Raw genomic sequence first — 13,493 nt, 5'->3', positions numbered from 1 at the left:
TCGCCATATTTATAACACCTATCAGTTCTTTTAGATCCATAAACACCAAGAAAAAGCATGTTTAAAGGGGAATCTCCATTGAAAGTACTTTTTAGACCAGAAGGGTTCATCTCGGTTCTGGGAAACTGTCCCCAAAGTTGTAGTTGTAGTGGCAAGCACTAGTCTCACCTGTAATGTAGGACCTAGGCCATAGGGGAAGGGGTTAGGGATTTTTTTTAAAAGGAACGGGTCTTAGTCTTACCTGTCTCCTCGACGGCCATCTCTGGAGCTGCTGTAGCTGGTACACAGTTTACTGAAGGACACCAGCTTCAGATCCAGCTCATTCTCCAGCTGCCTGGCCTGCTTTCGCAAATCTGGGATGTGCAACACACACACACACACACACACACACACACACACACACACACACCGTTTGGAATTGAGAAACAGGGTTGACGTCAACAGCAACGTACGTCTACAGAAAGATTGTAATCCAAATAGTTGAAATCAGTCATTAAATCAGATGTCTTGCTGTCTTTTTCGTATCGAAAGTTAAACATCTGAATGTATGTTAAAGTTAGTTATCTATATAATAGTGGTAGGTAGCTAAGGTTCGCTAAGTGGAGACAACAAAAACAACCAGGCAGCACTCTAATCACCCTGCTGCTGTTGACAATACAACTTTGCTGGCTAACCAACTACTTTAGTTAGCTAGCACAAAAACAATTTTGCTTAGGTTGGCTTATCATTTAGCTAAATAACTACTGTTAGCTAGCGAGTTGAAACTGAAATCACATAGCTAGTTAATCAACTCGACAGCAACCTAGCTAGTATACTAACTATTGTATACAACTAATCTAAAATAGCTAGCTACAACCTAAAGTTTGTATAGCTATGTGAAACTAGCTGGCTATGCTAACAAACATTAGCTAGCTAGCTGACGAAGTTAACATTACATCGGTGAACGTTTCACTTGCTAGCAAAAGCTTGTTTTGCTAGCTAGCTAACTGAGCTCTTAGACAGGCCACCCAACCCAACAGTGACGATTTGCTCCAAATTTGACAACACGTTTGGCCTGTAAACCCCGTTATAATTTACCAAACATCGTTGTAAATGTATCCAATGGCTCTGTCTGATCGCACCCTAGTTGTGCCAGTTTGCCACCTCACCTTCCCAGTAGTTGCTGCTTCCTCCTGCCATTTTTGTCCAACGTCATCAGCTGACGCACGGCCCACGGACTGTACTTGAAAACTCCTACAACTGTACACTACAACAGCGCCTCCCCGCGCTGTAAACTAGTCATGTGCAGCATCCATTGACAAACTGGTCAGAACCTTGGGAACAAAAAAAAGCAGTATATGTATAGCCTCAAACAGTAATTGAAAGAGGAATGATTTTATGAGAAAGACCAGCTACAGACCACACCTGCCAGCAGAAGAGAATGTTGCCGTTATAGACTTCTTTTCATAAGCTGTGTCGACAGAAGCAATGAGGAATGTTGTGAAACTGGTCCTATTCTTGCTCTACATTCTTCCCCTCCCCATAGAAATAAAATGGTAAATGCTAGTAGTCTGCTACACAAACAACTGCATTGACATCTAAAAATCCAGCATATTAAACTGACTAAACAAAATATGCAGTAACACATTTAACCTTTCACAGCAGCCACCATGCAAGTTGTTTTCATTCAAAACATTCATTCATTGGCTGTCCACTAGTGGCAGTAGTGGGTCAATAGAAGATGCTAAAATGGAGAATCTGCATTAACATTTCGCTGCAATGTTGCTGCTGAATGACATCTCTGAGAAGAGATTAGCGTAGAGTCAAACCAATACAACAAATTAGGACATAAAACCATATTGAAAGAAAATTATTTATTTCATCAATGTGTCTTGAAGAATGTTCATGTCAGTATGGTCTGTCATATGGGGCTCCTGAGTGGCGCAGCGGTTTAAGGCAATGCAACTCAGGGCTTCACTACAGACCCTGGTTCAATTCCAGGCTGTATCACAACAGGCCATGACTGAGAGTCCCATAGGGTAGCGCACAATTGGCCCAGCGTCGTCCAGGTTATTGTTTGGCCGGGGTTGGCCACCATTGTAAATAAGAATTTGTTCTTAACTGACTTGCCTAGTAAAATAAAAGGTTAAAATAAAAATAATCACCACAAAGTAACAGGTTGGTTTGTTATGAAATGTGTGTTGTATTGTCAGGGTTAACTTGAATTGCACTTATTTTTCTCACTCAAATACACTTGGCAACAGTTCATTATCTACAATCAATTCAGTTTCATATAAAAAGAAACAAAAATAACCATTTATATCAAAACACCAACATCCATTCAGAAAACACACGCTCTCCATCTCTCACACACACACACACAGAAAGTAAAACAAAAATAACTTAATTTCTCCCCCTTCCCTAAGATTAGCTGGCTTCGCTACAATATTGATTATGTGCAACAGAAATGTAAGCTAGGAGTCAGTCACTCCTGTAGACTAGTGGTCCTCCTCCCTGGTCCTGAATAACTACATGGTGTACAGGGTTTTGTTCCAGCCCAGCACTAACACACCTGATTCAACTAACCAGTTACTCAATAAGACATTGATGAGAGTAGAATTGGGAGGGTCAGTGTTGGCCTGGAACAAGTCTGCACACCTCATACTCCTCATGACCAGGGTTGGTGACCACTGTTGTAGAGGAAGATGCCCTCCTCTCTAAACACTCCCGCCACTGCTGGATGATTCTAGAGCAGACATGTTGCACCGTTTCAGTAATGTAGGGCTGCCATCTACCATAAGGATTTGATAGAATTGTATTATATCAGATGTACAAATAAATCATGAATGAATGCATGGAAAAAATTAACAGCAAAAATAAAAATAAAAGTAAATTACAACTAAATATACATATATGTTGCTGCTGATTATTAAAGCATGGGTAAGTAATTTGCCATCTTAAAAGGTCATTTTAAGATATGAAACATTTTAAACAAGCTGGTCTGTGCGTAGAAAGAAACAAAGCATACATATTCATTTAAAAAACTTTTTTTTTTTTAAAGAAAACCATCCATTTGTAATCTACAGTATTTGCATCTATTTCAAAGTGCTTTCCCTGAACAATTAAATGGGGAATCATGTATTTGTATTTAACATACAGTGCTTGTAGTACAATGCATAGAGGGCCTTGTGCTGTATGTCCAAGAGGGCACATGAATAAGCAGAGGGCAATAGAAGTGAAAACACATGCAGCCTGTGAACCCAGGCCCATTGCAAGGCTTCTGCACTGAGAGTGCATCATTTAAAATACTCAAGAATCCTGGATGACTATTAGGTCTTCCATACCACCCGAGTATCTGATAGATCACAGATTATAATCTGTACTAGGCCATAATCTGGACGAGATTCTAGTATATTTACTATGCTTCTAGTACCCACACCACCACGCTTCTGTACTATAGCCCTACAAGAGAGTGGGGTATCTAACTCTACAGCATCCAAGGCACTGTGTTTGATGCTCCCTCTGAAAGATTGGCTAACTGGACTGGGACAACATTGACAAAAACCAGGAGAAACTGACATTTCTTGAATAATTTCAAATTACTGTAGTTAGTGTATTCCTTGGTACTAGTTCAAAGTATAAGTATCAAATACATATGGACAGGTTGATGCGTGATTAGCTGCAAAAGTGTGCATGTGTGTGTTGCGTGCATGAAAGAAAAAAAAAGGTTTCCCAGCTCCACTAGGCCTTTAGTGTGCATCCATGAACAGAGCCAAGCAGGTGCTGATTTGGACGAGTCATCTTGGACACCAGCCATAGAGGACAGTTGTAGACTCTGAAACACCTCTCTCTGGTGGGCTGGAGGAGAACAGCAAATAGGACCTGGGGAATCTTATAGGAAAGGACAAGAACAAGCCCTCCCTGCTGCACCTCTTCCTCCCTTTCCCTCCAGTAAAGCAGAGCCACAGAGCACAATACCAGCCAACTCAACAGTCACAGGGATGGGCAGTAGAGCACTTCAACAGTAACAGAGTGATGCTGAGACTAAAGATTTCTCATGTTTAAAATGTATGTCAAACAAAAACCTTACAACTCTATGCACTCTTAACTATTACAATTTCCACTGAACATTTTACAAAAACACATTTACATGAAGAACAGTGCAGATGCAAATTTTGGTAACAGAATGACGGCACCAACTGACGGCACCAAATGACGGCACCAACTGCACAAACCATAATTCTGTTACTAAACTTTGCATCAGCATTGTTCTTCAAGTAAATGTTCAAGTAAATGTTCAAGTAAGTGTTTTTGTAAAATGTTCTATGGAAATTGTTAAAAGTAGTGCATAAGTAGTGCGTCACTCTGTTAATGTGGAATTGCCCAGTACTAACAGGATCGTATTCATTAGGGCACACCGTAGCAAAATGTTTTTGAACAACAGATAGCAAAAACAAGCGTTTCTTGTTGTCACTTCCCTGCTTCCGTCTGTTTGCTGCCTAACGAATACGAACCAGGTTGGCCGTGTATGTATGTGGGATCTCAGAGTTTGTCGGCGTTGGCGTAGAGTGCATCTTCATCACTCTCGCTCTCATCCTGGAACTCATTGGAGAGCAGGGATTTCTTGGAGCCCATGGACGTGAGGCGTATCTCATCCTCGTAATCGTCACGGTGCTGCCGCAGCCGGTGGAAACCATCCTTCTGCTGGTTGGACTTAGCAGAACACACGCACCAGATGATACAGGCTGTCACCACCAGGGCCGTCATGGAGGCCGCTGTAGGGAAAGAGAGACGAGCATGAAGTTTATTCGGAAAGTATTCAGACCCCGTGACTTTTCCCACATTGTTACGTTACAGCCTTATTCTAAAATGTTTTTTTTTGGGGCGGCAGGGTAGCCTAGTGGTTAGAGCGTTGGACTAGCAAGTTCAAACCCCCGAGCTGACAAGGTACAAATCTGTCGTTCTGCCCCTGAACAGGCAGTTAACCCACTGTTCCTAGGCCGTCATTGAAAATAAGAATTTGTTCTTAACTGACTTGCCTAGTTAAATAAAAGGTTAAAAAAAAAAATAAAAAAAAAAAAAAAATCAATCTACACACAATACCCCAAAATGACAAAGCAAAAATATGTATTAGGGAAGAAAAAAATAATACATTTACATAACTATTCAGACTCTTTACTCAGTACTTTGTTGAATCATCTTTGGCAGAGATTACAGCCTCGATCTTCTTGGGTATGATGCTACAAGCTTGGCACACCTCTCAAGCTCTGTTAGGTTGGATGGGGAGCGTCGCTGTACAACTATTTTCAGGTCTCTCCAGAGATGTTGATCGGGTTCAAGTCCGGGCCACTCAAGGACATTCAAAGACGTGTCCTGTAGCCACTCTCCTGCGTTGTCTTGGCTGTGTGCTTAGGGTTGTTGTCCTATTGGAAGGTGAACCTTCGCCACCGCATGATGCTGCCACCACCATGCTTCACCTTAGGGATGGTGCCTGGTTTCCTCCAGACATGACGCTTGGCATTCAGGCCAAAGAGTTCAATCTTGGCATCATCAGAACAGAGAATCTTGTTGCTCATGGTCTGAGAGTCTTTAGGTGCCTTTGCTAAACTCCAAACATGCGGTCATGTGCCTTTTACTGAGGAGTGGCTTCTGTCTGGCCATTCTACCATAAAGGCCTAATTGGTGGAGTGCTCCAGAGATATTTGTCCTTTTGGAAGATTCTCCCATCTCCACAGAGGAACTCTGTCAGAGTGACCATCAGGTTCTTGGTCACCTCCCTGACCAAGGCCCTTCTCAACGATTGCTCAGTTTGGCCGGGCGACCAGCTCTAGGAAGAGTCTTGTTGGTTCAAAACATCTTCCATTTAAGAATGATGGAGGCCACTGTGTTCTTGGGGGCATTTAATGCTGGAACATTTAATGCTGCAGAAATGTTGGGGTACCCTTCCTGAGATCTGTACCTGGACACAATCCTGTCTCGGAGCTCTATGGCCAATTCCTTTGACCTCAAGGCTTAGTTTATGCTCTGACATGCACTGTCAACTGTGGGAACTTATATATACACAGGTATGTGCCTTTCCAAATCATGTCCAATCAATTGAATTTACTACCAGGTGGACTCCAATCAAGTTGTAGAAACATCTCAAGGATGATCAATGGAAACAGGATGCATCAGAGGTCAAGTTTGAGTCTCATACCAAAGGCTCTGAATACTCATGACAGTGAGTATGACAGCCCACTTGGAGTTTGCCAAAAGGCACCTTAAAGGACTCTCAGACCATGGCACAAAACAAACGTGTCCTGAAAACCTACAGCATTTAACTTATTCACCTTGTTATACTCCCTACAATAGTCCCCGGGCCGACTAGGTGAAAAATCTGTGGATGTGCCGTTGAGAAAAGCACTTTACCCTAATTGCTCCTATAATAACAGCGTCTGCTAAATGACAAAATGTTTTTTTTGTTTTTATGTAATTGTCTGCAATCATCTGGCAACATTACATAAAAGGTAACATCTCCACAAAAACCCATTTCTCCTCATGCTTACCTGCAGTAGCCACAACAAACTCCCGGGGCAGGCCAAAAATGCGGTTATCCATGTCAAACTCTATGATGATGGAGCTGGCAGCTTCATATGACGACACAACCACCTCCTGCCGTTGTTGCTGGTAGCCATCAGCCACAGCCTCTATGTTGTGGTTTCCTGGTGCCAGAAGAGCATGGAAGTAGCCTCCCTCTGCAGTGAACACCCTCACACCTCCGTTCAACACTATCATGGCCCCCACGATGGGCTTCCCACTCTTGTCCTTTACCACGCCACGCACACCTTTATGGACCTGGGAGACAGACGAAACACAGATTGAATGTAAAGTACACAGAACAGAAAGTAAGTAGCCATGTCCGAGCCAGAACGGCCGACAGGGCAGGAGCCTATATCCTGTTACTGTAGCGTAAGACAGCTTGATGTGCAAGTACAAATCAAATGTATTTATATAGCCCTTCTTACATCAGCTGATATCTCAAAGTGCTGTACAGAAACCCAGCCTAAAACCCCAAACAGCAAGCAATGCAGGTGTAGAAGCACGGTGGCTAGGAAAAACTCCCTAGAGAGGCCAAAACCTAGGAAGAAACCTAGAGAGGAACCAGGCTATGAGGGGTGGCCAGTCCTCTTCTGGCTGTGCCGGGTGGAGATTATAACAGAACAGAAGTACACACTCTAGCAAAGATTTTATAAGTAAACCATGGGATTTGGGGATTCGAGCCAACAACCTTTCAGTTACTGGCCCAATGCTCTAACCACTAAGCTACCTACCGCCCTAACTGTGTTTGACAAATGCGTTTGATAAGTAACCAAATCGGAGCGCCGAAATTAATTATTATCAAACACACTCAATAACTCTTATCAACACATTTGTGAACTTATTTAATGCATTTGTATCACATGGCACCAGGTCAGAGGTCAAGGGTATTACTGACCTCCACCAGCATGCTAAGCAGTGCCTTCCTGTTCTCAGCCCACAGCGTGGCCAGCTGCACGGCCGGGGGGAACAGACAGCAGCCTGTATACACCGTGATCTCTGGACAGTGGCCAAAGTCCACACTGAAGTCCTGGAACACAGACATACACACAGATCAGAAGAGGCATTTTGGTGACCAATAAATATAGTCCTGTCGTTCCAGGACTCAACCAGCAGATGCCTCTTTGGGCCCAGGGTGTCAGAACAACCCTCCTCCTGAGACAGGTATAGCATTAGATAGCATTAAGAAGCAGGGGTTGATGGAACATACCTTCATGCTGCCCATGTGACTTTGTCTCTCTGCTGCCCTGAGTACTCCATCTGGGATGTTACCCACTGAGTAGAGAGGAGGAGAAGAGGAGGCTGAAACAATAGATATATAGTAGCTATCTTCTTTTTCAATTCACCACTTCCTTTTAATTCACTATACAGTCTATAGGTCACAGTGGTCTATTTGTGGTGCTGTTGGTACATACTTTGGTCATTGCTTGAACACCCTGTATCCCCCAGGTGCATCTTGGGATGGTTTCTGGCATAAACATTGGCCAGGTACTTCAGAGTTTCCTCATTTTCAACTGAAAAAAAGTACACTATGTTAACTATTTATTTAATAGTTTTCCCACTAAAGTATTCTATTTGGAGCCCTATGCTCCTACCTGGCTGTACAGGCTTGTCGTAGGGGTAAGTGGCCAACAGGGAGCCTCCATCCAGGGCTACAGAGAGTGTGAAGCCCCTCTCTAAGATCAGGTCCATCACTGCCCTGGTCTCTGGCTGAGCCTCCACCACGCGCTGGGAGGCATTACCTACAACAGCAGCACACACAGACAGGACACCATTAGACATGTAAGGGCATGCAAGTATACACACACAAAACATCTGTCTATACACAAACAGCAGGTACTGACCGAAGAAGTCAGTGTCCAGATCTTTCCCATGTGTGTTGGTCATGCCCACAGTAGAGGTGCACTGTTTCTCTCTGGCCAGCTCTCGTCCATCTGGGTTGATGGAGGGAAGGATGACGATCCGCGTCTCGTTTATCAGCTGTGGAGAGGAGAAGAGGGAAAAGGATAAAGAGGAATGATGGGTAGAACAGGACATCAGTGATATTTAATGAGAGCTTTTGTATTTTACAACATCTCTAAACTTTTTAGAAAGTGTGGTAGATCAAGAAATCCACATGATGAATATTTAGCCATTTCAAGGCAACACAACTGTGCAAGGGTGTGAATAATTTCACTAGGTAACGTAGCTATGATTGGTGTAGTAAAACCATCTCAGTTAAAACATCTCACCCTGGTGATGGTGGGGTTCTTGCCGTAGTTGATGCAGAGGAAGGCAGCGAACTCCAGCAGCAGCTCTGTGCCCACGGGGGCGTTGCCATGGATACCTCCCACCAAGCGGATCTTGGGCTCGGCCGTTTCAGGCTCATCTGGTTTGTTGGAGATCTCCAAGGCCCAGATGGTCCTGTACTCCACACTCTGGCCCAAACTACACAGAAAAATGCATGTTATTATCAGTTCCACTGTAGATAATATGGAATATGGTCACCTAGCAGACTCTTCTGCAAAGAGACGTAGACCGTAATTCAAACCATTTGGAGAGGTTTTGGGGTTAGCCATTAGAAGTACAGGGGAGCTGGTAGCCTAGTGGTTAGAGCGTTGGGCCAGTAACCGAAAGGTCGCTGGTTCGAATACCCAAGCCAACAAGTGAAAAATCTGTACCCTTGAGCAAGGCACTTAACCATAATTTGCTCCATGGGCGCCGTACTACTATGGCAGACTCTGTAAAACAATACATTTCATAGCACCTATCTAGTGCATGTGACAATACATATACATTTCTTTTTTTTTTTTACATGACAAGATAAATTATTTTGATTAAGTGCAGTTACACTAGGGGTTAGAGGTCAGAGTTTACCTATGCAGGGAGGTGACATTTGATGCGTTTAGCTAGGAGGTCAGTGGTCATAACTCAGGTCTACTTGTGCAGGGAGTTCCTCTTGGGAAAGTTGAGGTTTAGAGGTTAGTTATCAGGTTAGGGTTTAGAGGTCAGGGGTCATAACTCAGGCCTACCTATGCAGGGAGGTGATCTTGGGGAAGTTGAACGTCAAACCCCTCAGGAACTCTGACAGCTCTTTGTAGCGTCTGTATCTGAAGCTGCTCTCTGTGACGGTACTCTGAACAAGGTGCTCCAGCCCCTGGCCCAGAGACAGGTCCTTAATGAAGCTCTGGAACACCTCCTCTGCAGGGTCCTGGGTGGCCCTGGGGTCCATTGGGGCCTGGCCGTTGGGATCAGAACGTATCCGTGTCAGCCGGAAGTCTACCAGCTCCACCCCCTCCTCTGGCACTGTGGCATAGATCTTTACTGAGTTATACCTGAGAAGACGGGGAGGGAGGGTTAGGCCACAGAGGTCGTTCATTCTAGTTGTTCTGTTTCTATGGGTTAGTGTGTGGTTACCCTGCAGATAAACAGGATTTTTTGGACCGCTCTTGGGTCTACATTTTAAACAAACCCTCAAATTTATCTCAGTTACTACTAAGGTCCTGTCTCTCACCCCTGTGCGGAAGCGGTGAGGTGGTACGTTCCAGGGACCAGAAGTCTCCAGTAGTCTCCAGCTAGGTGGGTTGTGATTTGATGATCGATCTCCTCCACCGTGATGGTGGCATTAGGGATGCCTGTACCATCTTTAATGTCTATCACCATGCCCTTCACGCCTCTGTGGACCTACAGAGGCACACACACAATGAATACCTCAAATACAAGTTGGTGCATTTGAGACAAAATAAGTAGGTAAGACAGAGGGAAAGAGAGAAAATACACATACAATTTTTTAAATAATAATAATTGAGAGAGAGAGTGTGTGAAGGACTGCATGTAAGTATGCTGACCTGGTGGATGTACTGCAGTAAGGCTCTGTGGTTCTGGTCCCAGTACAAAGGCAGGTGCTGGGCCTTAGGGTACTTCACACAGCCCAACTCTATGGTCACCTCAAAACAGTTAGTGTTCAGGTAGTTCCAGTCCTGCATCCCACCTGGTGAGAGAACACAAAGAGAAGTCAGATACACACGCACAGGTGCGCAGACATACGAATTGTTCCTCACAGTGTGTGAATTGGAATGAGAGGGCACGTACCGGGAACATTGTACCAGTTGGCGCCGTTGGTGATACCGTCCTCAAAGAACTCTGATCGGTAAAGGTCCTCACAAGGGTGTCCTTTGTGCATGAGAGCATTTTCCTGGACACACACACACACACACACACACACACACACACACACACACACACACACACACACACACACACACACACACACACACACACACACACACACACACACACACACACACACACACACACACACACACACACACACACACACACACACACACACACACACACACACGCAATGCAATAAAAACAGCAGAATTGAAACAGTAAACGTATCTTCTGTCCAGTGGTTTTATTAACAGAAATAAAATAGTTTACAACTGTAAAAATGTATTAATTAAAAAGTTACATTAAATGGACTGATATAAGGACCAAAATTGTGTGTTGAAGTCCACTGACCTGAGAGTAGGCTCTGGCCACTTGTTTAAAGACCTTGTCATCAGGACACTTGCTGTACTCTGTACGTCCCTGCTTGTCATCATCATATGGGTAGTTGACCACCAATGACCCTGTGGTGGGCAGAGAGTAAATATTCAATGAGAATACAGTATATTACTAAAATTATAAAGCTGTCCTCCAAAGTGGGACAATGTGTTGGTGGCAGGCCAACATACACATTTTTAGAAACATTGAAAAATGGGGGAGCTTAGGGATTACCTCCATGTAGGTTGGCTGAGAGCACAAAGGGATAACTCTTGAGCCAGTTCATCACAGCGATGGTCTCTGGCTGCCTGGGTTCAGTGATGGTAGTAAATTGGTCAGGAAAGTTACGGTTCAGGTCAAAGTTGTTACTGTTGTTGCGTCCCGTGTACCCTCTGACATCACCTGCGAGAGAAAATAAACAGAAAACAATACAAAACACATGATACCTATATCTCAATCCATTATACAGAGACAACAGATACGGATCATTCTCATGTCATAGTACCCAGGTACCAAAACACATATTTCCATGGCTTCTTTAATAATAGGGTAGTTCCACCTTAAATATTTCTCCAGTGATCAACTTCCTGTTTATAAAGTGCTGGGGAAAACAGCAGCACAAGTAGCTGAGCTAAAACAAGACCTATGTTAGAGGAAATGTGAGAAGATCTACAGGGCAAATAAGGAAGCTAGGCAGCAAAAGAGAAGAAATTCCATTCAGAAGTATTTCAAGGTCTCAGTCTGACACTTGACGTACAGATAGTTTCTGTTAGCATATTCAAGCTATTTGGGTCTGAACACTTTTTGTTCACAGGCAGAAAGTTCTGAAAATTCTATACAAATTTACCATGTCTAATGTGTATTCCTGTGATATTTTAGTGACTCAAACAATACAACAAAATCTATGGGGTAAAAAACCTACCTAAAATGTTTTTGCAGATATGTGCTAGTTGATCAGGACATTTATTACAAGTTATAAATGGCTCTAAGGTATGCAATGACTGACATGACAAGAGGAACTGATGATGCACTACCCAACCTCAAAATTGCACCTGGTGCATTCTACTATTACAACTCTCAAGAATAAGTTGAAAGCCGGACAGAGTTCCTTAAGAGTTCCTTAAGAAAAATAAAACTTGGGGGGGCACAGTTTGGGAACCACTGACTTCATGCTACCGCTGATCATGTTAAATACCTTCTTTTAGAGCGACACTGCATTTTTCTTCATCTGGCATGCGTACAGGCAACATTTTCACAAATAGCGCGCGCGCGCCCCCCACACACACACACACACACACACACACACACACGTTCCTCTCTTACCCTCCCTGGCAATCTCATAACCATCTGGGTTCATGGAAGGCATAATGTGTATCCGAGTCGTGTTGACCAACTGGGTGACCTCAGGGTCGCTGCCATAGTTGTGGCACAGGTACTCAATAAGGTTGAGGAGTAGCTCGCGTCCCACCACCTCATTTCCGTGCATGTTAGCTATGTACTTGAACTCTGGTTCACCTGAAGCAGAGGGGAGAAAAGAGCGGGAAAAATCAATACAAAAAGTGTTAGAGTGCTATTAAAAGAGAACTAGGGCAAAGTCGGCTGAGAGAGAATGAGGGCGGAGGTCTCCTGAACAAATTCACACTCAATTAAACTAAAGCACACCAATGATTTTAAAACCCTCCTTATCCTTGCAGTGCCACCAAATATTGAAAAAAACACAATGCTTTAAAGGGCCTGCTGATATGAGTGAGTACACCACATTCAAAAGGATATCAAATCAAATTGTATTGGTCACATACACATATTTAGCATATGTTATTGTTGGTGCAGTAGTATCTAACAATTCACAACAATACACACATCTAAAAGTAAAATAATCCAATTGAAAAAATATAAATATTAGGACAAGCAATGTCAGAGTGGCATTGACTAAAATACTGTAGAATATAATGCAGTATATAGTTCAAGTTGGAAGTTTACAGACACTTAGGTTGGAGTCATTAAAACTCCTTTTTCAACCAATCCACACATTTCTTGTTAACAAACTATTGTTTTGGCAAGTCAGTTAGGACATCTACAGTGGTGTAAAAAAGTATTTAGTCAGCCACCAATTGTGCAAGTTCTCCCACTTAAAAAGATGAGAGAGGCCTGTAATTTTCATCATAGGTACACTTCAACTATGACAGACAAAATGAGAAAAAAAATCCAGAAAATCACATTGTAGGATTTTTAATGAATTTATTTGCAAATTATGGTGCAAAATAAGTATTTGGTCACCTACAAACAAGCAAGATTTCTGGCTCTCACAGACCTGTAACTTCCTCTTTAAGAGGCTCCTCTGTCCTCCACTCGTTACCTGTATTAATGGCACCTGTTTGAACTTGTTATCAGTATAAAAGACACCTGTC

General features: G+C 43.3%; 2 protein-coding genes across 3 annotated transcripts in view; both read right to left on the bottom strand.

Annotated features, from left to right (window-relative positions):
- LOC112246924 (Golgi SNAP receptor complex member 1) overlaps positions 1–1,331 on the bottom strand; it is a 47,473-nt gene extending 46,142 nt beyond the window's left edge. The window contains exons 1-2 of one of the 2 annotated variants that reach the window (XM_024415538.2): positions 1,149–1,331; positions 242–353 (exon numbers count right to left, since the gene is read on the bottom strand). In XM_024415538.2, the coding sequence (XP_024271306.1) occupies positions 242–353; positions 1,149–1,179 (143 nt within the window). In that variant the 5' untranslated portion in view covers positions 1,180–1,331. Of the gene's footprint in view, positions 1–241; positions 354–1,077 lie in introns of both variants that reach the window. The other variant, XM_024415539.2, reaches the window with a different exon arrangement.
- Positions 1,332–1,838: 507 nt separating this feature from the next.
- The window catches only part of LOC112246916 (carboxypeptidase D-like), a 41,672-nt gene continuing 30,017 nt past the window's right edge, over positions 1,839–13,493 (bottom strand). The window contains exons 7-21 of the mRNA XM_042296140.1: positions 12,409–12,600; positions 11,320–11,487; positions 11,062–11,171; positions 10,627–10,729; positions 10,383–10,525; positions 10,049–10,218; positions 9,567–9,869; positions 8,787–8,982; positions 8,400–8,535; positions 8,151–8,297; positions 7,971–8,069; positions 7,766–7,830; positions 7,454–7,585; positions 6,525–6,813; positions 1,839–4,754 (exon numbers count right to left, since the gene is read on the bottom strand). Of these exons, the coding sequence (XP_042152074.1) occupies positions 4,522–4,754; positions 6,525–6,813; positions 7,454–7,585; positions 7,766–7,830; positions 7,971–8,069; positions 8,151–8,297; positions 8,400–8,535; positions 8,787–8,982; positions 9,567–9,869; positions 10,049–10,218; positions 10,383–10,525; positions 10,627–10,729; positions 11,062–11,171; positions 11,320–11,487; positions 12,409–12,600 (2,486 nt within the window). The 3' untranslated portion in view covers positions 1,839–4,521. The remainder of the gene's footprint in view (positions 4,755–6,524; positions 6,814–7,453; positions 7,586–7,765; positions 7,831–7,970; positions 8,070–8,150; positions 8,298–8,399; positions 8,536–8,786; positions 8,983–9,566; positions 9,870–10,048; positions 10,219–10,382; positions 10,526–10,626; positions 10,730–11,061; positions 11,172–11,319; positions 11,488–12,408; positions 12,601–13,493) is intronic.

This window comes from Oncorhynchus tshawytscha, linkage group LG13, assembly GCF_018296145.1.
Source record: "Oncorhynchus tshawytscha isolate Ot180627B linkage group LG13, Otsh_v2.0, whole genome shotgun sequence".
Lineage (NCBI taxonomy): Eukaryota > Metazoa > Chordata > Actinopteri > Salmoniformes > Salmonidae > Oncorhynchus > Oncorhynchus tshawytscha.
This window is presented reverse-complemented; position numbering and strand designations above follow the sequence as displayed.